Raw genomic sequence first — 24,956 nt, 5'->3', positions numbered from 1 at the left:
ATAATACATTATACTGTGTTATAGTAACCCTGTCTGACTGTAGTATAATACATTATACTGTGTTATAGTAACCCTGTCTGACTGACTGTAGTATAATACATTATACTGTGTTATAGTAACCCTGTCTGTCTGACTGTAGTATAATACATTATACTGTGTTATAGTAACCCTGTCTGTCTGACTGTAGTATAATACATTATACTGTGTTATAGTAACCCTGTCTGACTGTAGTATAATACATTATACTGTGTTATAGTAACCCTGTCTGTCTGACTGTAGTATAATACATTATACTGTGTTATAGTAACCCTGTCTGACTGTAGTATAATACATTATACTGTGTTATAGTAACCCTGTCTGACTGTAGTATAATACATTATACTGTGTTATAGTAACCCTGTCTGACTGTAGTATAATACATTATACTGTGTTATAGTAACCCTGTCTGTCTGACTGTAGTATAATACATTATACTGTGTTATAGTAACCCTGTCTGACTGTAGTATAATACATTATACTGTGTTATAGTAACCCTGTCTGACTGACTGTAGTATAATACATTATACTGTGTTATAGTAACCCTGTCTGACTGTAGTATAATACATTATACTGTGTTATAGTAACCCTGTCTGACTGTAGTATAATACATTATACTGTGTTATAGTAACCCTGTCTGACTGTAGTATAATACATTATACTGTGTTATAGTAACCCTGTCTGACTGTAGTATAATACATTATACTGTGTTATAGTAACCCTGTCTGTCTGACTGTAGTATAATACATTATACTGTGTTATAGTAACCCTGTCACGGTTTCTGTTTTCCTGTGTGTGTGTGTGTGTGTGTGTGTGTTCTTACTCAGGTCATTGTTCTTGGTGATAGCAGTAGAAGCTCTGGCACGTGGGCCCTGCTGACAGAAGTGGTAGCCAAACTTCACTATGCTGTTGTTGTCCTCCAACATCTTAGCCATCTCCATCTCCACTGAAGTCCCCAGCTGCTGTCTCTGTAGAGACACACACACACACGTCAAGAACTACACACACACGTCAAGAACTACACACACACACGTCAAGTACTACACACACACGTCAAGAACTACACACACACGTCAAGAACTACACACACAGTCCGCTTGGTCTTCGACTCCTGGAGAAGTCAACAGCCAACAGTTTTAAGATAATCTTCTCTTCACAATGTATCAGTGTTAGTGCAGGGTTTTTTCTAGATCAAAATAGGGCTTAGGTGGTGGGTGTGGCGGGGGCGTGGCCATGGCCAGGGGTGTGGTCACAGACTGAACATTTAAGAGGCCCTCCTGTTGACCACAGTGACAAAATGTAGTGGTTTTTAAGTTATTTTCCTGCAATTCTACACATTTTGCCATGACTTAAGCTACCCGAGTGACTCAAACATTCTAACTAAATCAATGGGGGCCCCATGCATTGACAATCATTTTTAGAATTTTAAGTTCTCCCTGACGGTCTAGTTTCTATTTCGGTGATTGTTAGTTCTCAAAGATGATCTTAGTAAAAAATATATCGCTCCATTATATTTTCAACATACTTTATATCTGGTTTTAGTCGTTTAAGTTTACACTGAAAAAGTTTCACCATCCCGAACATTGGACATAGGCAGCCCACCTAAGACTTTTCTATGCAGAAAAAACCCTGTAGTGAGTTAGTGTGTGTGTATATTTAGTGCAATAATGTGTGTGTGTGTTACCTGGTTGTCTATCTTGATCTCAGTCAGTGTGTCATTGTCTCTGAGAGCGTCCACTAGGGCGGCAGCACCAGCGCTGGTGATGAAGTTAGACTCCAGGTTGAGGCTCCGCAACGACTTGTTTTCCTTCAGCATCTCACTCATCGCCTGGGCGAGGGGGGGGGGGAGTAGTTAGGAGTGGGTTGGAGCAAAAACCTGCACACACTTCTACCCTACACACATACACACTGCAACGGGGTCTGGGTCACATGACAGGATCACACACACAGTCTTGTTTTACTAACATTGTGGGGACACAAAATTGATTACCAATCAGAATCTGATTTTCCCTTACCCCAACACCTAACCTTAACCCTAGACCTAAACAATATTCCTAACCTTTAACCCCTAACCCTAAAGCCCCTAGAAATAGCCTTTTTCTTGTGGAGACCAGCAAAATGTCCCTAGTTGGTCACATTCTTCTTTTTTTTACTATTCTTGTGGGGACACACTCACACAGACACACACACACACAGACACTCACACAGACACTCACACTCACACAGACACTCACACTCACACTCACACAGACACTCACACAGACACTCACACAGACACTCACACAGACACTCACACAGACACTCACACAGACACTCACACAGACACTCACACTCACACAGACACTCACACAGACACTCACACAGACACTCACACAGACACTCACACAGACACTCACCACAGCGACGGGGTCGTTGCTCCGCGTGGCGGCGAGGCTGAACTTCTTGACGTGTGTGTTCCTCTCCATGGCCTTGGCAAACTCCTTCAGCGTGGGAATGGGAATGTTCTGCAACACCAGGAAAATACAGGGGAATCACATCCTGTCTCATTGTGAATGTGTGTGTGTGTCTGAGTGCGTTTATACGTGTGAGTGTGTGTCTGTGTGCGTTTATACATGTGTGTGTGTGTGTGTGTGTGAGTGCGTTTATACGTGTGTGTGTGTGTGTGTGTGTGTGTGTGTGTGTCTGAGTGGGTTTATACATGCGTGTGTGTGTGTGTCTGAGTGCGTTTATACATGCGTGTGTCTGAGTGCGTTTATACATGCGTGTGTGTGTGTGTGTCTGAGTGCGTTTATACATGCGTGTCTGAGTGCGTTTATACATGTGTGTGTGTCTGAGTGCGTTTATACATGTGTGTGTGTGTGTGTGTCTGAGTGCGTTTATACATGTGTGTGTGTGTGTGTGTCTGAGTGCGTTTATACATGCGTGTGTGTGTGTGTCTGAGTGCGTTTATACATGCGTGTGTGTGTGTGTCTGAGTGCGTTTATACATGCGTGTGTGTGTGTGTCTGAGTGCGTTTATACATGTGTGTGTGTGTGTGTCTGAGTGCATTTATACATGCGTGTGTGTGTGTCTGAGTGCGTTTATACATGTGTGTGTGTCTGAGTGCGTTTATACGTGTGTGTGTGTCTGAGTGCGTTTATACGTATGTGTGTGTCTGAGTGCGTTTATACATGTGTGTGTCTGAGTGCGTTTATACATGCGTGTGTGTGTGTCTGAGTGCGTTTATACATGCGTGTGTGTGTGTCTGAGTGCGTTTATACATGTGTGTGTGTCTGAGTGCGTTTATACGTGTGTGTGTGTCTGAGTGCGTTTATACATGTGTGTGTGTCTGAGTGCGTTTATACATGTGTGTGTCTGAGTGCGTTTATACGTGTGTGTGTGTCTGAGTGCGTTTATACGTGTGTGTGTGTGTCTGAGTGCGTTTATACGTGTGTGTGTGTCTGAGTGCGTTTATACGTGTGTGTGTGTGTCTGAGTGCGTTTATACATGTGTGTGTCTGAGTGCGTTTATACATGTGTGTGTCTGAGTGCGTACCTTGATGTTGTTGAGGTTAACCTCAGTGAGTGTGGCATCGTTACTTTTAATCCTCTGCAGGGTGTCGTCTACGTTAGTGGGGTTCGGAGGCTCATCAAACACTGGGTTCATCTGCTCTCCCTTAACCACGTCTGGAAATACACACATATTCAGAATATACCAACCAATCAATCAATCAATACAATCAATCAAATGTATTTGTATAGTGCTATATACGGAGGACTGTAGTCACTAAACAACCAGATGTAATGAAGACAAAATATAACATTGGTTATGTTGGGGTTAGTAATGTAGCGGTTACATTGCGGTAACTTTGTGTTTACATGGCGGTAACTTTGTGGTTATGTTGTGGTTGCTTTGCGGTTGTGGTTACATTGTGGTTGTGTTCAGGTTACATTGTGGTTGCTTTGCGGTAGTGTTGTGGTTACATTGTGGTTACATTGCGGTTGTGTTGTGGTTACATTGTGGTTGCTTTGTGGTAGTGTTGTGGTTATGTTGTGGTTGTGTTGTGGTTACATTGTGATTATGTTATGTTACATTGTGGTTATGTTATGGTTTGAGCCTCCTGTAGCTCAGTTGGTAGAGCATGGCGCTTGCAACGCCAGGGTTGTGGGTTCGTTTCCCACGGGGGGCCAGTATGAAAATGTATGCACTCACTAAATGTAAGTCGCTCTGGATAAGGGCGTCTGGAACATTTAGTCTTTACTTTTAACCTGTATATATTTTAATTTCTATATCAGTCTGCTAAATGACTAAAATGTAAACATGTTGTGTTATGGTTACATTGTGGTTATGTTATGGTTTCATTATGGTTACATTGCGGTTACGTTGTGGTTATGTTACGTTTCATTATGGTTACATTGCGGTTACGTTGTGGTTATGTTACGGTTTCATTATGGTTACGTTGTGGTTATGTTACGGTTTCATTATGGTTACGTTGTGGTTATGTTACAGTTTCATTATGGTTACATTGCGGTTACGTTGTGGTTATGTTACGGTTTCATTATGGTTACATTGCGGTTACGTTGTGGTTATGTTACGGTTTCATTATGGTTACATTGCGGTTGAGTTGGTGTACTCACTGTTGTATCCTCCATCTTTACTGCTGGTTCCATCGTAGCTCTGTGTGCTGGTCACCAGGGTATGGACACCAAGGATCGCTGAGGACAAACACAACAACAGGCTTAGTGTGTGGGTGTACCATGGGATACGCCTGGCTGACAGTGTGTATAAAAGGCTCCTGTATTTAGCTGTCCTTAGAGAGACTGGAGACAGACTGAGGACAGTAAGATACACAGACCTTTAGCTGTCCTTATAGAGCCTGGAGACCGACTGGAGACAGTAAGATACACAGACCTTTAGCTGTCCTTAGAGAGCCTGGAGACAGACTGAGGACAGTAAGATACACAGACCTTTAGCTGTCCTTATAGAGCCTGGAGACAGACTGGAGACAGTAAGATACACAGACCTTTCTAACGCAGAGAGAGAGCGAGAGAGAGAGGGAGAGGGAGAGAGAGAGAGAGAGAGAGAGAGAGGAAGAGAGAGAGAGAGAGAGGGGAGAGAGAGAGAGCGAGAGAGAGAGCGAGAGAGAGAGCGAGAGAGAGAGAGAGAGAGAGAGGGGGGGGAGAGGGGGGAGAGAGAGAGAGAGAGAGAGGGGGGGGGGGGGGAGAGGGGGGGGAGAGAGAGAGAGGGAGGCCGTGTCTGTCACTGTCCTTAAGAAGACAGCCTACCTACCCCCGCCCCCTTACCTGCCAGGTCACAGAGCTCAGTATCGGTAGCGCTGGACAGGGCCTCTTCTAGTTCCGGGTCAAGGGTCGTCACCTCTTCCTGACGAGACTCGATGGGCCGCTGCTTGGGAACAAACGCCTTGCCTACAGAGAGAGGCAGAGAGAGAGAGGCAGAGAGAGAGAGAGAGAGAGAGAGAGGCAGAGAGAGAGGCAGAGCGAGAGAGAGAGAGAGAGAGAGAGAGAGACAGAGAGAGGCAGAGCGAGAGAGAGAGGCAGAGCGAGAGAGAGAGAGGCAGAGCGAGAGAGAGAGAGAGAGAAGAGTGAGAACCTGACTAGGCAGATGTATACACAACTTCCTGTTGACCCCCTGGTCTCCTCTGTACGGGTCATTCCCCAGATGACACAGGAAGGACCACAATGCACTGCAGTAGTGATGGCGATCAGCCAGAGAACCAATGTTTATTTTTAAGAGAGACAGATGAACAATCGCCATCATTATAATTAATACTGCATATGTATTAATTAACAAACAATAAGTAAATATTAGCTAGGCTTAAAGGGATACTTCGGGATGTTGGCAGTGAAGCCCTTTATCTACTTCCCCAGAGTCAGATGAACTCGTAGATATCATTTTTATGTCTCCGCGTGCAGTTTGAAGGAAGTTGCTAACTAGCGTGAGAGCAATGACTGGAAGTCTATGGGTATCTGCTGCTAGTTAGCATTGGCTCGCAAACCTAACTCTAACTTCCTTCATACTTGACACAGAGACATAAAAATGGTATCCACAAGACTCTGGGGACGTAGATAAAATCCTGAAGTATCCCTTTAACTTAGAGATGCTTTGTTTTCTGCCCCATCCTCTAGAGCAGTGGTCCCCAACAGTCAAAAATAAATCAAGAAAAAACTATTTGGGATGGAACAAACGCTTGCAGTGTAAACAAACAACTAAACCAAATAGAAAAGACAATGGGCCTATATGTTTTTAAATAGCCTATAATCTTTGAGAACTTCCAATCACCAAAATAAAAGCTAGACAATCAGACCGCCATTGATGTTGTTATAATGTTTGACCATCAGAACATAGCATTAGCCATGTCAAAATGCCTAGAATTGCAGGAAATTAGCTTTAAAAACGGCTAAATGTTTTCTTGACCTGCCAAGATGGGGGCTACAAATTCTTGCCCAGGGCCCGGACAGAGTTCAGACGCACAGACGACTGACCACGCCCGTTGCCACGCCCACCACCTAAGCACCTTTTTAAATGTTTCTTTGATTTTATTTCCCCTCATTTTCTTCCCAGTTTCGTCATATCCAATTACGATCATGTCTCATCGCTGCAACTCCCCAACGGGCTCGGGAGGCGAAGGTCGAGTCACGCGTCCTCCGAAACAAGACCCGCCAAAACGCTCTCCAATTGTGCGCCGCCCTATGGGACTCCCGGTCATGGCCGGTTGTGGCACAGCCTGGGATCGAACCCGGAGCTGTAGTGACGCCTCAAGCGTTATGATGCAGTGCCTTAGACCGCTGCACCACCCGGGAGGCCCCTTTTTGATCCAAAAAAACCCTGCATTGTTACAAATAATGTCATAATTATACACTAAATTTCTTAAAATTGGTCCCAAGAGCCCATTCTCAAATCTACATTCATTTAGATGTTTTGAAGAAGGGTTTTATTTGTCTATTTTCTACTTGTTCTTTAGTCAGTGTATTCTTTCACCGTATTTTGCAAATCGGGTGGAGGGGAAATGTTGGCAGTTTTTAATATGATATCTGAGTGAACTGACTACCAAAATCAAAAATGGGGGCCCCAAGGCTGGTAACTCAACCATGATAACAAGTTTAGATAGCTGGCCGCGAAACTAACTTAGCAATCTAAAAATGTTTTTGCTGACATGGGCTAATTGACTGACTATCAGTGACTGACATAAGTGGAAAAACAGCTGATGCAAAATGACCAAATTTCGAAATTGCACCTTGTACTTATCTAAGGGGGGGGGGGGATTGATCCGCCAGTTACCCATCCCTGCTTTAGAGTCTAGAGTTGCAAAACCAGAGTAACTTTCCCAAAATTCCCAGAAATCCCACTTAAAAGATTCCAGGATTCAGGACCCTACTAGTGTTCAACCCAGGGGTTAAAAACTAATTTTTCCCCGGGGGCCGCATTTGGTCTTTAACGAGGTCCGGAGGGCTGCACTGAAAATGGGTTATATTTCCCTTGCCATCAAAATTGGCAAAAAAAAATCCTCCATCTTTCATTTTGGGGAATTTGATGCTCCTTGACTGTCTAGCTTTTATTTAGGTGATTATTAGCGAGCTGGAAACAGTCAGGAAACTGTATGACTGTAGGTCCATTATCATTTTTACAGTTTCAAATGTGGTTTTAGTCACTTTAAAGTATATTGAGTTTGTTTCCCCCCACGCCACGGGACGGATTGGCCGGATCCAGCCCGCGGGCCGTATGTTTGACACCCCTGGTCTACCCCTTCCTATCCGCACGAGTCATATTGTTCTTCTAGGAAGCACATCGACTGCTTAGCCCTGACTGTCCGTGTGTGTGTGTGTGTGTGTGTGTGTGTGTGTGTTCCAGTATGTAATTTACTACAGCTACCATTTGTCTCAATTATGTCTATTTGAACTAACACTACATTAGTCATAATGTTACATGTCACACACACACAGTATTCTATTTCTCATTACACACATTTTCCATGCTCTCCCTCCTCCGCCAGAATATCTATACACCAATCTGTAATTACTGTACCTAGGAATGACATCACCATCAACGAACCAACACACACACACCCAAGAACCATATCTTAATGGTGAACACACATTTCCATTACTCATGTACTTGTCTTGTTTAGTGCATTTTCTCTGAGCTGTGTTGAGATTGATGTCATGATGTTTCTCCTCTGGGGTCTCCAGAGGTAGTTTTATCCATAATGCTAACTCCTATCTAAGTAGTACAGTGTGTTCTACTGCAGGATAGATGTACTGTATCTAAGTGGTACAGTGTGTTCTACTGCAGGATATATGTACTGTATCTAAGTGGTACAGTGTGTTCTACTGCAGGATATATGTACTGTATCTAAGTGGTACAGTGTGTTCTACTGCAGGATAGATGTACTGTATCTAAGTGGTACAGTGTGTTCTACTGCAGGATATATGTACTGTATCTAAGTGGTACAGTGTCTTCTACTGCAGGATAGATGTACTGTATCTAAGTGGTACAGTGTGTTCTACTGCAGGATATATGTACTGTATCTAAGTGGTACAGTGTGTTCTACTGCAGGATATATGTACTGTATCTAATTGGTACAGTGTGTTCTGCTGCAGGATAGATGTACTGTATCTAAGTGGTACAGTGTGTTCTACTGCAGGATATATGTACTGTATCTAAGTGGTACAGTGTGTTCTACTGCAGGATATATGTACTGTATCTAAGTAGTACAGTGTGTTCTACTGCAGGATAGATGTACTGTATCTAAGTAGTACAGTGTGTTCTACTGCAGGATATATGTACTGTATCTAAGTGGTACAGTGTCTTCTACTGCAGGATAGATGTACTGTATCTAAGTGGTACAGTGTGTTCTACTGCAGGATAGATGTACTGTATCTAAGTGGTACAGTGTGTTCTGCTGCAGGATATATGTACTGTATCTAAGTAGTACAGTGTGTTCTACTGCATGATATATGTACTGTATCTAAGTGGTACAGTGTGTTCTACTGCAGGATAGATGTACTGTATCTAAGTAGTACAGTGTGTTCTACTGCAGGATATATGTACTGTATCTAAGTGGTACAGTGTGTTCTACTGCAGGATAGATGTACTGTATCTAAGTGGTACAGTGTGTTCTGCTGCAGGATAGATGTACTGTATCTAAGTGGTACAGTGTGTTCTGCTGCAGGATAGATGTACTGTATCTAAGTAGTACAGTGTCTTCTATTCTACTCTGTCTGGTTGCTGCTATTTCTGTCTGTCCCGTGTACCGTCTACCCATGAACCCTTCTGCTATATGTGTGTGTGTGTGTGTGTGTGTGTGTGTGTGTGTGTGTGTGTGTGTGTGTGTGTGTGTGTGGACCAAGCGCAGCCATCTTTACATAACACAGCTGGAGATCTTCATTAGACTGAGTGAGGAGACGAGACTGTCTGCATCTCTCTCTTCTCTCCCTCTCTCCCTCCCTCCCTCTGTCTCTCTCCCTCCTTCAGTCCGCTCCGGAGGCATTGCCATGGAAACACAGCAGCAGCAGAAGGAAAGAGAGAATGAAAGGAAGTCATGGAACAGAGAGCGAAGTCTAAACTCCTCTATGCTGCTGCTGGGGCAACTAACTTCTTGGCCAGACTTTACAACACATAGCTACATACAGTTGCTGCTATTCTCCTTAACCCTAACCCCTATCAGCACGTCACATAATCATTTAACCTAGTTATTACACATTGATTACACTTTCACTCGTATTTCATATGTCACAGCGATTCACCAATACGTATGATGCTGTGATGCTGGTAAAGTTATCTGGTGTACCTGCTGCTGGCGCACGAGGCAGAGACACACTTCCCCCAGCTCGGGGACAGTGCTGGTCAGAGACACACCTCCCCCAGCTCTGAGGACAGTGCTGGTCAGAGACACACTTCCCCCAGCTCTGGGACAGTGCTGGTCAGAGACACACTTCCCCCAGCTCTGGGACAGTGCTGGTCAGAGACACACTTCCCCCAGCTCGGGGACAGTGCTGGTCAGAGACACACTTCCCCCAGCTCTGAGGACAGTGCTGGTCAGAGACACACCTCCCCCAGCTCTGGGACAGTGCTGGTCAGAGACACACTTCCCCCAGCTCTGGGACAGTGCTGGTCAGAGACACACTTCCCCCAGCTCGGGGACAGTGCTGGTCAGAGACACACTTCCCCCAGCTCTGAGGACAGTGCTGGTCAGAGACACACCTCCCCCAGCTCTGGGACAGTGCTGGTCAGAGACACACTTCCCCCAGCTCTGGGACAGTGCTGGTCAGAGACACACTTCCCCCAGCTCTGGGACAGTGCTGGTCAGAGACACACTTCCCCCAGCTCTGGGACAGTGCTGGTCAGAGACACACTTCCCCCAGCTCTGGGACAGTGCTGGTCAGAGACACACTTCCCCCAGCTCTGGGACAGTGCTGGTCAGAGACACACCTCCCCCAGCTCTGGGACAGTGCTGGTCAGAGACACACTTCCCCCAGCTCTGGGACAGTGCTGGTCAGAGACACACTTCCCCCAGCTCTGGGACAGTGCTGGTCAGAGACACACTTCCCCAAGCTCTGGGACAGTGCTGGTCAGAGACATAGCAACACGACATCATCTGTTTCAGTAGCTATAGTTACCTAGCTAACTATCTAGCTAGGTTTCATAATCTAAAATACCCCTAATTTATAAGACAGTTTTCTTATTTGGTTGATGATGGTCAGACTCGGTCCGTTCAAGTAACACCAGCCAGATAGAGCTAGCTAGCTGCTTATAACGTTAGTTTGGGGCAACAGGGCTCGATAGATGGCAGCTTGTTTAGTTTGTTATCTAGCTAGCTAGCTAGTTATTTTAAATGAACTAAAGTTGGATTTCAATAGGAGAACAACAAGTGGCTGCCTAGCTAATACTTAGTAACATGGATTGCTAAATCATTGCTAAGAATATAAAAAATGATAGCAGTTTCTGGTCATTGTTTTCAGGCTGGTTGCATTGGTGCTAGCTAGGTAACAAGCTAAAGCTAGCTGGCTAGCCCAGAAGTTGTTAACCTCTACGGGATCAGTGTCTCGTATACGGGACGGTTGAGCTAACGTGCGCTAATGTGATTAGCATGACTGTTGTAAGTAACAGCAAACTTTCCAGGACATAGACATGTCTTATATGGGCAGAAAGCTTAAATTCTTGTTAATCTAACTGCACTGTCCAATTTACAGTAGCTATTACAGTGAAAAAAGACCATGCTATTGTTTGAGGAGAGTGCACAACAACAACGTATCACGGCAACTGGTTTGATACATTCACCTCTGAAGGTAAATAATGTACTTACATTCAGTAATCTTGCTCTGATTTGTCATCCTAAGGGTCCCAGAGATAAAATGTAGCATAGTTGTTTGATAAAATCCATTTTTATATTCAAATGTAGGAACTGGGTTCTACAGTTTGAACCCCTGCTGTCTCTGGCTCCACACCCACCCCGCCTGGCCATCTAGATGTGTGAAAGTTAGTGTATAAGCTAATGATCCATCATGTATGACATTCCTGGGAGTGTGTAAACTTATATTTTGTATTACCATATCATTTTTGTATGTTCTCTATAGCTATGTACTTGAAAATGTATCAATTGACCAATTCGGCACATTTGGGCAGACTTGATACAAAATAGTCCAGTATTGCAATGCTTCACTGGATTAATCTGAAATTTTGCACATCACTGCTGCCATCTAGTGGCCAATATCTAAATTGCGCCTAAACTGCAATATTATATTGTGGCCTTTCTCTTGCATTTCAAAGATGCATGTTTTTTTGTTTGTATTATCTTTTACCAGATCTAATGTGTTATATTCTCCTACATTAATATCACATTTCCATAAACTTCAAAGTGTTTCCTTTCAAATGGTATCAAGAATATGCATATCCTTGCTTCAGGTCCTGAGCTACAGGCAGTTATATTTGGGTATGTCATTTTAGGTGAAAATTGGAAGAAAAAAAGGGTCCGATCCTTAAGAGGTTAATAACATCTGTATCAAAGGTATTTGTGAGTGACTTTGTCATACTGCAAACCGAAGTAGACGTAGTGGAGAGACAGCCTGCCTCCAGTTTCCAAACTGTCATCACTGTTGACTAAATACTTGATTATTATTCTGTATTTTGACTAGCTAGGATGAATCAGGTGTAACTGCTTGGGACGTGGCAGGCTGGCTGGCAGGCAGAAGCAGCAGGATCACCATCCTTTCTGCCCTGCCTCTGGGATGGTTGCATGTCGGGGGGGACAATGTTGGACTACCTAGCTAACATTTTTTATCTTGCTCGTTCAAATGCTCACACAGACGATTTCCCGTTCGGCTTATTACCAAGGCGTTATTGTAAACACATCGTGGCCGGTGTGTGTGTCTGTTTGCAGACATTCGTTGTTGTTGTTTTTTGCAGCTTTGACGGTGCTCCTGACCATAGTGGTGGCGCTTGGCTTGGCATGCAAATTCCGCGCACACAACATTCTATAATATAATTGTCTTATTTGACGCATCAAATTAAAAGCTTATTTGTCAAATAGTGTTATTTGATGTGTATCTTGTTTGACACGCAAAGACCCAAATGGCGTTCCATACCTCAAAGACAACCCCATCATTACCCCCCCCCCCCCCCCACTCTCCAATCGCCCAACTTAAAAAAATATACAGTAGTCTTTTCCTTCAGTAGCCCCTCCCCCTCTTCTCCTGCCACACAACTCCCTCAAGGAGAATGGCCTCTGTGCCTCTCTGCACCCAACTCCCAAATCACTCACTTTAAAACAGGAAAATAGACAATGGCCCTTTCTTTCATGAAAATGTATGCACTCACTACTGTAAGTCTCTCTGAATAAGAGCGTCTGCTAAATGACTCAAATGTAAATCTAATTGTCCTTCAGTTCCCCCTGCCCCGCCCCGCCCCCCTCCGACAGAACACCCTCCATGCTCCCCTACTCTCCAGTCTAAAAGGCGGTCTAGTCTCGAGGGGGCCTTGGCACTTCCTGAAAGGCCTCTAAACAGTAAATACAGCCATTACCCACAACACCCAGCTTCCTGTGTCAGCCCCTCTGGAGTAGAGTCAGCTACCAGATAGCCTATACCCAGCACTTACAGACAGTCAGTTACAGCCTTCTGGTAAACACAGTGGTTGAAATGTCTCTGCATTACATTTTTCTTTCTCTACGGGTGATATCCTACATGCCCAATATCTGTGAGGTTGTATGTACTACAGACACACTAGGTACAGCTGGTTGCTTCTCTCTGTGTCTGTCTACAACGGGGGTAACTGAAACTGTTGTCCACAGGGACCGACACAGAATGGCTGTCTAATAGCTGTTTATTGGCTTTCAGGAAGTGAAGTCAAGCCAGAGAGAACGAGTGAGACAGAGACAGAAACAGAGAGAAAGAGAGAAAGAGAGAGAAAAAGAGAGAGAGAAAGAGAGAGAAAGAGAGAAAGAGAGAGAGACTGCAGCCCAGTCATAGCCACATCTCAAACCCTCTTTTCTGTTTCTCAACCAACCCTTTCCTGTCATTTCTCACCAGCTGAACAGAGCTGTGACCTCTCTACAGGCTGCTACAGAATGGGACAGTGGGTGGATCAGGGTTCATTTTGGCACTCTTTTTTAAAGATTTAGTCTAGACTTAAGTCACATTTTTGGCATTTGAATAATGATTTAGTCTAGTTATTGTCAAAATGCCGAAAACAGTCGGCCATTTTAGTGAAATAAATGTCCTTTCATTTTAGTCACATCACATTTGTATTGCCTGATTAACCTAAGTAAACATACATCACTGACTTCCATGTGTGGAAACATACATAGTCTTGTCCTACCAACAGATTGTTCTGCATAACATCCTGTTCTCTTCCCAACAGCAGAAATATGACAAACATATATAAGAATTATCTGGCCATGTAAATTCCTAATTACAGAGAGAGACAGAGAGAGAGAGAGAGCGAGATACAGAGAGACAGAGAGAGAGCGAGAGAGACAGAGAGAGAGCGAGAGAGACAGAGAGAACCAGAGACAGAGAGCGAGAGACAGAGACAGAGAGAGACAGAGAGAGAGAGCAAGAGAGAGCGAGAGAGAGCGAGAGAGAGCGAGAGAGAGACAGAGAGAGACAGAGAGACAGAGAGAGACAGAGAGAGACAGAGAGAGACAGAGAGAGACAGAGAGAGACAGAGAGAGAGAGAGAGAGAGAGAGAAAGAGAGAGAGAGGCACAATCACCAGATGGTGCCGTAAATTATTGGTAAAGTAGTATGTGTTGCACCTCCATCACTCAGTCACGTCATTTCCATTGTTATCAACGTTCCACAGACGCTGCAGACACACTGATGTCCAGAAGTAGAAAGGGGCCTAATGACTTGGAACGGGAGATAATGACGGTTTCACCCAGTGATGGAGTCGAGTCACTAAACCTAGAGTCCGAATCGAGTCCCAAGTAAGTCCCCTGAGCTCAAGTCCAAATCTGAGTCACGAGTCCCTATGGCTGAAGTCCGAGTCCCAGTGCTCAAGTCTGAGTCACTGGGTTCCACATTAACTCAAAATAAAGTTATTTACCCAGTTATTTATTTAGTCACCAAATGTTTGCATATAGACTACTGATACTGTTACTATGGCTACGTTCAGTAGACTACTGGTAATGTTACCATGGCTACGTTCAGTAGACTACTGGTAATGTTACCATGGCTACGTTCAGTAGGCTACTGGTCATGTTACCATGGCTACGTTCAGTAGTCTACTGGTAAGGTTACCATGGCTACGTTCAGTAGTCTACTGGTGATGTTACCATGGCTACGTTCAGTAGAGTACTGGTGACGTTACCATGGCTACGTTCAGTAGAGTACTGGTGATGTTACCATGGCTACGTTCAGTAGGCTACTGGTGATGTTACCATGGCTACGTTCAGTAGACTACTGGTGATGTTACCATGGCTACGTTCAGTAGGCTATTGGTAATGTTACCATGGCTACGTTCAGTAGAGTACTGGTCATGTTACCATGGCTACGTTCAGTAGAGTACTGGTAATGTTACCATGGCTACGTTCAGTAGACTACTGGTCATGTTACCATGGCTACATTCAGTAGACTACTGGTGATGTTACCATGGCTACATTCAGTAGACTACTGGTCATGTTACCATGGCTACGTTCAGTAGAGTACTGGTCATGTTACCATGGCTACGTTCAGTAGACTACTGGTTATGTTACCATGGCTACGTTCAGTAGACTACTGGTCATGTTACCATGGCTACGTTCAGTAGAGTACTGGTCATGTTACCATGGCTACGTTCAGTAGACTACTGGTCATGTTACCATGGCTACGTTCAGTAGACTACTGGTCATGTTACCATGGCTACGTTCAGTAGACTACTGGTGATGTTACCATGGCTACGTTCAGTAGACTACTGGTTATGTTACCATGGCTACATTCAGTAGACTACTGGTCATGTTACCATGGCTACGTTCAGTAGACTACTGGTGATGTTACCATGGCTACGTTCAGTAGACTACTGGTTATGTTACCATGGCTACGTTCAGTAGACTACTGGTCATGTTACCAGGGTCACATTCAGTTGAAAAAAACTTTATTGAATGTTGCAGATAGAAATTCCATGGTAATAGAGCCGACATTATTCCTCATTCAACATGTCAGATAGGCATGTTTGTTCTACATAGCACATCTCCATCTGAATGTTCCAAAACGTTGCGTCCTGCTGAACGCGCCCCAGGTTGTTAGCTATAGCTAGCTAAATGAGGTAACATGACTGAACAAGGTGTAGCCTAAATAAATGGTTAACGGTCCGCAAGTAGTCGTTTTTGCTGAGGAAAAGAGGGAGACCTGGCTACAGAACCTGGCTATGAAATACAGTGGGGAAAGTGGGAGGCTTGAGTGAGACTACAAATTCAAAAGACCTCCTACTTTTCTCAAGGGAGAGAAAAGAATAGCTAGACTATTGATTTACTATTAAACTCATTGCTGCTATTGTTTTTCATTTCGTAAAGCAGCTTGTGTTTCTTATTTTGGCAGTGAGGCCCTTTATCTACTTCCCCAGTCAGATGAACTAGAAGATACCATTTTTATGTCTCTGTGTCCAGTATGAAGGACGTTAGAGGTAGTTTTGCAAGCCAATGCTAGCTAGCGTTAGCGTAATGAATGGAAGTCTAAGGGCCTCATTGCCAAGATCCCGAAGTACCCCTTTCACCAGGCGAAGGGTAGCTAACTAGAAGGCTGGTGGTGACTGGTTAGCTACGGGGAAGCAAGAGAGTCACCTGCGCGATGTGTATAATCAGAGGCGGAGCCTGTCTTCACACTCATGGCTTGCTCCCCTGCAGCTCACCAGCAGATGTAGGCTGTGTTTGCCGGGTGTGGCGCGTCCTTTCCACTGCTGAACTGAACTGAACATCTGTGCTGCTAATATTAATTATGCTTATCACCTGAAAAGCTCTCAATCTTTCCAAAATCTCTTGTCCAGTCGACTTAGTAGTCAGATTTTAGTCACAGATATAATGTGGGTGACCATGGTGTGTTTTTTACAACAAGGAAAACACAATAGTGGAATGTAAATTCCAGTAGACTCATTACTCTCACCCCCTGCTGATAACACGAGTTCTTGCTATGGTCTGTGATCACACACACACACACACACACACACACACACACACACACACACACACTGGGGTGAGGGAAGAGGAATGTGAGTGAGGTTATTCCTGACAGTTGTAGACTTCTTCTCCAGAGATCAGGGGCCATGACGTCATGGTTCTGGAATTCTACTGGAGGGAACAACCCTAACCCTGCTCTATACACACACTGGTACTGGAGGATATTCAAGGTGTAGTCCTACCCAGCAGTGTGTGTGTGTCCTAGCCCAAGGAAATCCCTCAGTAATGTAGTATGAATGTCCCACCATATTGCTTTTTTCCCCTCCCTCTCTCTTCCCTTTGTCTCTCCCAGCCCACACACTCCTCCTCTCGCAGCTGTGTATTGCGTAAGAGCAGAGTAGACATGCATTAGTAATACCTGCAGACGCAGCAGTGCACTGATTACAGCTTAGAGCAAACACACACACACACACACACACACACACCTGGTGCTGACACTTTTAAAGTCAACATGCCTGCAATACAATACACACCTGTCTGAAACAGAGCATTCCCTTCAAGACCACAAACATTACCCACAACATCTGTGGTTACCCACAACATCTAAACATTACCCACAACATCTGTGGTTACCCACAACATCTAAACATTACCCACAACATCTGTGGTTACTCACAACATCTCAACATTACCCACAACATCTCAACATTACCCACAACATCTCAACATTACCCACAACATCTGTGGTTACCCACAACATCTAAACATTACCCACAACATCTGTGGTTACCCACAACATCTAAACATTACCCACAACATCTAAACATTGCCAACATCTACAGTTACCCAGTGTAGGACACAGCAGAGTCATGTATTTAGAGAGTTAGAACATTGAGGTTTCTGCATTATGACGCATTTACATCAAATCAAAGTTCATTGGTCGCGTACACAGATTTGCAGATGTTATCGCAGGTGCAGCGAAATGCTTGTGTTTCTAGCTCCAACAGTGCAGTAATGATTGTGTTTCTAGCTCCAACAGTACAGTAATGATTGTGTTTCTAGCTCCAACAGTACAGTAATGATTGTGTTTCTAGCTCCAACAGTACAGTAATGATTGTGTTTCTAACTCCAACAGTACAGTAATGATTGTGTTTCTAGCTCCAACAGTACAGTAATGATTGTGTTTCTAACTCCAACAGTGCAGTAATGATTGTGTTTCTAGCTCCAACAGTACAGTAATGATTGTGTTTCTAGCTCCAACAGTACAGTAATGCTTGTGTTTCTAGCTCCAACAGTACAGTAATGATTGTGTTTCTAGCTCCAACAGTACAGTAATGATTGTGTTTCTAACTCCAACAGTACAGTAATGATTGTGTTTCTAGCTCCAACAGTACAGTAATGATTGTGTTTCTAGCTCCAACAGTGCAGTAATGATTGTGTTTCTAGCTCCAACAGTACAGTAATGATTGTGTTTCTAGCTCCAACAGTACAGTAATGATTGTGTTTCTAGCTCCAACAGTGCAGTAATGATTGTGTTTCTAGCTCCAACAGTACAGTAATGATTGTGTTTCTAGCTCCAACAGTACAGTAATGATTGTGTTTCTAGCTCCAACAGTACAGTAATGATTGTGTTTCTAGCTCCAACAGTACAGTAATGATTGTGTTTCTAGCTCCAACAGTGCAGTAATGATTGTGTTTCTAGCTCCAACAGTGCAGTAATGATTGTGTTTCTAGCTCCAACAGTGCAGTAATGATTGTGTTTCTAGCTCCAACAGTACAGTAATGATTGTGTTTCTAGCTCCAACAGTACAGTAATGATTGTGTTTCTAGCTCCAACAGTACAGTAATGATTGTGTTTCTAGCTCCAACAGTGCAGTAATGATTGTGTTTCTAGCTCCAACAGTGCAGTAATGATTGTGTTTCTAGCTCCAACAGTGCAGTAATGATTGTGTTTCTAGCTCCAACAGTACAGTAATGATTGTGTTTCTAGCTCCAACAGTACAGTAATGATTGTGTTTCTAGCTCCAACAGTACAGTAATGATTGTGTTTCTAGCTCCAACAGTACAGAAATGATTGTGTTTCTAGCTCCAACAGTGCAGTAATGATTGTGTTTCTAGCTCCAACAGTGCAGTAATGATTGTGTTTCTAGCTCCAACAGTACAGTAATGATTGTTTCTAACTCCAACAGTGCAGTAATGATTGTGTTTCTAGCTCCAACAGTGCAGTAATGATTGTGTTTCTACCTCCAACAGTACAGTAATGATTGTGTTTCTAGCTCCAACAGTACAGTAATGATTGTGTTTCTAGCTCCAACAGTACAGTAATGATTGTGTTACTAGCTCCAACAGTGCAGTAATGATTGTGTTTCTAGCTCCAACAGTACAGTAATGATTGTGTTTCTAGCTCCAACAGTGCAGTAATGATTGTGTTTCTAGCTCCAACAGTACAGTAATGATTGTGTTTCTAGCTCCAACAGTACAGTAATTATTGTGTTTCTAGCTCCAACAGTACAGTAATAATACCTAGCAATACACACATAATACAAAACGTAAAAAAGAAAGCAATATCAGAACGAGCAATGTCAGAGTAAATAAATATATAATAAATGGTGTGTATAGACAGTATGGACAGAATATAAATAGTAGTGACATGACACTACTCACCAGCAGTGTAGAAAATGTGCACAAACACACACACTACTTCAACACATACACACCCAGAGTTTCCCCTATATTAATTTAGCAGCGGCGCCCCGCAGCCACTCCCCCCCAAAATATATATTTTTTGTATTATTATTAATTTTGGCAATTAAGCTTATTTTCTACTTACCCAGAGTCAGATTAACTCATGGATACCATTTTTATGTCTCTGCGTGCTGATTGAAGGAAGTTGCTATAACTAGCTTTAGGGCAATTGTTAACTAGCGATAGCACCAATAACAGACATAGAAATGGTATCCATGAGTTAAATTGCCAAAATCGCGCACTATCCCTTTAAGATCCGAGTGACGAGTTATAAAGTATATTTGTAGCAAACAGAGCGAGCAGTGGCGCGAATGAGAGCCACAAGCGCACAGCCACCGCATGCTCCTCATCATCTCTCTACAGTGCAGATATATTTCAGATGATATCATGCATTTGGGAGTAGAATATCATTTCTCACAGTCGTTCTCCTAAAAAAAAAATCCCCACCGGGGTAGCATGCCCCCGGACCCCCCTCCCCCAGCTACTTTTGCCACAGCTGCTTAGATAAATTGTAGGGGAGACACTGTAGACCGTCTCAACACACACCAGGTACCATACCTTTCCTCTCTCCAGTGAATGACACTACGTCATCTCTGTCTTTATACTCCAGAGCCTCCTTCTCCAGATAACTGAGGAGTTTCTCTCTGCTGTAGGGGCCGGTGGCTGCTTTCACTGTGTGGTCCTTCTGACGCATCGACGCTGGCAGCAATGCATTCTGGGGGGAGACACGGAGGGGTGGATACACGGGTTTATTGACTGATTGATCAATTGGTGATTGGAGAATTCATGTGCCATGTTTAAAAACATTAGGGCTACATTCGGTGATGTGTTGTGTTCCTATGGTCGCCTAGTTAGTTGATTCATCTCACTCATGCTGTCTATAAGTGAAAGACAAGAAGAATGTTTAAGATGCTCTCTACTTTAGACGTAACGTGTCTTGAAAATGGCCTATTCACACATTTCCCAATACTTCTGTCGGTTTGTATTGTGTAATATCACTACAATAGTGTTTAAAAAGGGCTATTGGTCTCACTCTGGCTCTGGAGGGGGTTCATTATCCTACTCTACTCTACTCTGTTCTGCTCCATTCTGCTCCATTCTGCTCCATTCTGCTAGCAAATAAACATACAAACACTTGGCAGACTGTCTGCAGAATCAACACATAAATACACACACACGCTCTCTTTCCCTCTCCCTTAGATTTCACAACATTGAGAGTTGAGGATTGCGAGAGTTGAGTTGGAGGTTAAACGTTGATAAGAAGGAGATGTCTGTCTAGCTAACAAGGAGTAAACACAAGGAAGACACAGACGCAGAGAGACGCACCACCCCCCCCCTCCATACCTCTGGGTCCATCTCCTCCAGAGCGGTCTCCAGTTGTTTGAGTTCCTGCTCTGACAGGTTGTTAAGGATCTCATCCTCGTCAATCTCCTTGTACTTCTCCAAGTCTTTCTTAAACGACAGCGCCATGCTCTCTCTCTGCTACACCTACTGCAGACTGGGGACCGGGATGTCTGTCTGTGTTCCTCTGGGTCCAAGTGTCACGCCTAGGGGCAGGTAACCTGCTAGAGAGACAGAGAGGATGGAGACAGAGAGAGACACACACAGACAGACAGACACAGAGACAGACACACAGACAGAAACAGACAGACAGAGAGAGAGACAGAGAGAGAGACAGTGGGGTGGGGGGGGGGGGGGGAGAAAAGATGGTAACATTTGAGTTAGTGGGATCAAAGTAGGTACTGTAATCAAAGCCAGTCCGACACCGTCTGTTCTTCGGTCTTAAACATCACATAAACTGGGTGGGTTGAGCCCTGAACGCTTCCAACGGGTTCTCGTGGCTTCCAACGGGTTCTCATGGCTTCCAACGGGTTCTCGTGGCCTCCAAAGGGTTCTCGTGGCTTCCAAAGGGTTCTCATGGGTTCTATGGTGCTGTGCTGACTCAGGGCCTGTTCTAAGGAGGAGTTAGTTCCAGTGTTCCCTAAATTTTTGGGGGGCACTGAGCAAATGTCAGGTCTGCTGAACGGAAACTTGACTGCGAACACTGAGACTTTACCAGCTTTAAGTTACAGTTACAGACAGTGTACAAGTAGGCCATGTGATGATGATGTAGGCCTATCAGAGTGGCCTACCATCATTACACTTTCTCAAGGAAATAGCAATTCTACGATACAGCCTATAGTAGCAGCCAATGTGTGGTGTTCAATGTATTCCTACATTCCATTAGATAAAAAAAAATCAAAATAACATGAAACATTTTTAATATAAGTGACTGAAATTGTTGTATTGTGTTGTTTGATGCAAGAAACTACTTTATATTCCATATTATTCCCATACCAAAAATGTATGGCACCCTCTGCCTATTGGCTGCTTATTCAAGCCTGTCTCAAAATACAACACTGCCCCTTTAAGACATAAAAAGCTCTTTAACTGACTCACTTTTCAAAGATGGCTACACCTTTTTTGCTCTTGTAGGAGGCAATCACTCCCCCATTGCTATAACTGGGCTAATAATAACTCACTAACTAGCAAAGAATATCAACAAAATGTGCTGCTCTGTGTGTGTGATAACATCTCAAAACAAGCTCATCTACTCCCAAACCGTTTCGTGCCTGTCAATACAATAGAATCCTCCTCCGATGTGCTCTGCCTAAAACTAAATCACTAACCGTCTTGCATAGTTAGATTTGTTTTGGTTTGTTGCATTGAGAGGGACTAATATGTTCATTAGATCAGAATTCCCACAGTAAAGGAAACATTGATAGTGTAAAGCAGTGTTCCCCAACTCCGGTCCTCCAGTATCTCCAACAGTACATATGTTCTGTTGTGGCCCCGGTCAAGCACACCGGATTCAACTTGTCAACTAATCATCAAGCCCTTGACAAGTAGAATCAGGTGTGTTTGTCTGGCGCTACAACAACAATGTGTACCGTTGGGGATACTGGAGGACCGGAGTTGGGAAACACTGGTGTAAACTAACGGGGCGAAACTCTATTTTTTATCAATATATTCACCTGTATTTACCCCCCAAAAATGAAATGCTAATTAGCTGCTAATGTGGCTTTCATAAAGAACTACAAATGCCATGATGATGTGGATGAGACTGCTGAATCAAGGCAAAGGTAAGAATCTCTGGATCTAATCTAATGTTAGCTAAATGTAGTAATGAATAAATAGGCTAAATGTCTTTAAACGGACAGTTCTGTAAACTGTCTTGTGAAAGTTTTTAATTGACACAATACGTGTTAGCAAAGGTGTCAGCTAGAGATGACGTGCAGGACCTTGCAGGGATTTGTAGTCTTGCATGATGTCTATGTTGATGCTAATTAGCATTTTCGAATCTGAGATTAAATAGAGACTAATATATTGATAAAAGTCACCTTGTCCGAGAGAGATTTACATGGTTATCAAAACACTACGCCAGGCTAAGCCTACACTTAAGACAGCCCTTATTTTAATTTCTTAAATCCCCTATGGGAAAAATGAATGGTGGAAAAACAATTGGAAATATTTCCCTGTTTGACCGCTAGGTTTTATGGGTATTATGACACCTCCACTGTGGGGCTCTATAGCATAGGGCTAACAGGGAAATAACAGGCTCATTCAGCCCTGATGGAAAGTGAATGAGAGCAGATGAAATGTCAGCATTCATGATGATAGTAATGTTGATAGCATCCATTGCTGGCTATTGATGATCCAAATCAGGTTCTGAAGACTGGGATAAAGCGGGTCAGGTCCTAGTCCAGTCCACAGCCTGATGTTTATACCAGACCAGGTAGAACACCCTACTCAGAAATAACATGACTGAATAAGTTCAAGATGATGTTGCCTCTTCTAATAGGTTATAGGCTGTGTTCAATCTATCGTAGGCCTAACTAAGCCCTAAACCTTTTCACAATTCAAGCCAGGGCCAGGAGTTAAACATCCATGATAGTAAAAGCAAACTAGATGCAGCCAGTTTATCTGTGGGATAATAACCATTTGTTTCAGTTCCCCGTTGGAACGACCGCCAGCTTTCTAGAAAACCGTTTCCGCCATTGTAGAAGCCAAATACACACACAGACAAATCCATCATCATCATCTAGACTAATGCTTTCCAAATGTATACTCACAATGTGTGTTAAACTACCTGGCGTTTAACCTCTTGGTTAACTTAGCTGTGACTGGAAGGCAGAGTGGCCAGTGAGGTCTGACTGGAGACCCCTGAACCTATAGACTAATCTATACACACACGTCATTCTCTTCCCACAATGTCATCTCGGCTCTTACGTCAGCTACCTACTTTCTCTGTTTAGTCAACACCACCGTCACACTTAACCACTCTCACAGGTTATCCAACCCATACTAATGGCTGTTTTTCTGTCTCCTCCAGGACCCTCCAGGTGATTAGGTTGAGTAGTCAGTCCAGACAGGAGTAATGGAGCATGGAAGGGAGGTAATGATGGTAAGGGTCTGGGAGGACAGGACACTGAGAGGATCCATTAGTAGAGTCTGATTGATGCCTTTCTCCTTCTCCGGGCTCTACTAATCCTCCTAGACAACAGCAGATGTCTCAGAGCCAATAGTAACACCAGAACACCAGAACATAGTACAACCAGCCTCTCTAGTTATAGATGTACAGTACACACACACACACACACACACACACACTCACACACACACACACCACTACTCGGACTCCCCACACACACAAAACTAAACAAACACGACACACACCCTTGAGGGATAAAGTCATAGGAGTGGAACACCTTTGAGGGATAAAGTCATATGAGCTGGCTGTATGCAAAGTCATGCTCACCTCAGTTTCTGCAGTAAACACAGGTGACTATCCAGATCTACAGAGACTCACACAAGGTCAGGAGAAACTATCCAGATCTACAGGGTCTTCCACAAGGTCAGGAGAAACTATCCAGATCTACAGGGTCTTCCACAAGGTCAGGAGAAACTATCCAGATCTACAGGGTCTTCCACAAGGTCAGGAGAAACTATCCAGATCTACAGGGTCTTCCACAAGGTCAGGAGAAACTATCCAGATCTACAGGGTCTTCCACAAGGTCAGGAGAAACTATCCAGATCTACAGGGTCTTCCACAAGGTCAGGAGAAACTATCCAGATCTACAGGGTCTTCCACAAGGTCAGGAGAAACTATCCAGATCTACAGGGTCTTCCACAAGGTCAGGAGAAACTATCCAGATCTACAGGGACTCACACAAGGTCAGGAGAAACTATCCAGATCTACAGGGACTCACACAAGGTCAGGAGAAACTATCCAGATCTACAGGGTCTTCCACAAGGTCAGGAGAAACTATCCAGATCTACAGGGTCTTCCACAAGGTCAGGAGAAACTATCCAGATCTACAGGGTCTTCCACAAGGTCAGGAGAAACTATCCAGATCTACAGGGTCTTCCACAAGGTCAGGAGAAACTATCCAGATCTACAGGGTCTTCCACAAGGTCAGGAGAAACTATCCAGATCTACAGGGTCTTCCACAAGGTCAGGAGAAACTATCCAGATCTACAGGGTCTTCCACAAGGTCAGGAGAAACTATCCAGATCTACAGGGTCTTCCACAAGGTCAGGAGAAACTATCC

The 24,956-nt window shown here is 43.8% G+C and overlaps 1 protein-coding gene across 2 annotated transcripts in view; it reads right to left on the bottom strand.

Moving 5' to 3' along the window:
• The window catches only part of LOC311111892 (tropomodulin-3-like), a 51,145-nt gene that overhangs the window by 14,945 nt on the left and 11,244 nt on the right, over positions 1 to 24,956 (bottom strand). Inside the window, exons 2-9 of one of the 2 annotated variants that reach the window (XM_084154811.1) lie at positions 20,710 to 20,930; positions 19,924 to 20,080; positions 5,319 to 5,441; positions 4,653 to 4,730; positions 3,571 to 3,701; positions 2,433 to 2,540; positions 1,721 to 1,864; positions 860 to 1,004 (exon numbers count right to left, since the gene is read on the bottom strand). In XM_084154811.1, coding sequence (XP_084010937.1) covers positions 860 to 1,004; positions 1,721 to 1,864; positions 2,433 to 2,540; positions 3,571 to 3,701; positions 4,653 to 4,730; positions 5,319 to 5,441; positions 19,924 to 20,080; positions 20,710 to 20,835 — 1,012 coding nt within the window. In that variant the 5' untranslated portion in view covers positions 20,836 to 20,930. The remainder of the gene's footprint in view (positions 1 to 859; positions 1,005 to 1,720; positions 1,865 to 2,432; positions 2,541 to 3,570; positions 3,702 to 4,652; positions 4,731 to 5,318; positions 5,442 to 19,923; positions 20,081 to 20,709; positions 20,931 to 24,956) is intronic. The other variant, XM_084154812.1, reaches the window with a different exon arrangement.

This window comes from Coregonus lavaretus (genome assembly GCF_964263955.1).
Source record: "Coregonus lavaretus genome assembly, chromosome: 37".
Classification (NCBI taxonomy): Eukaryota; Metazoa; Chordata; class Actinopteri; order Salmoniformes; family Salmonidae; genus Coregonus; species Coregonus lavaretus.
Note: the sequence above shows the minus strand (reverse complement) of the source record. Positions and strands in the feature narration are given on the sequence as shown.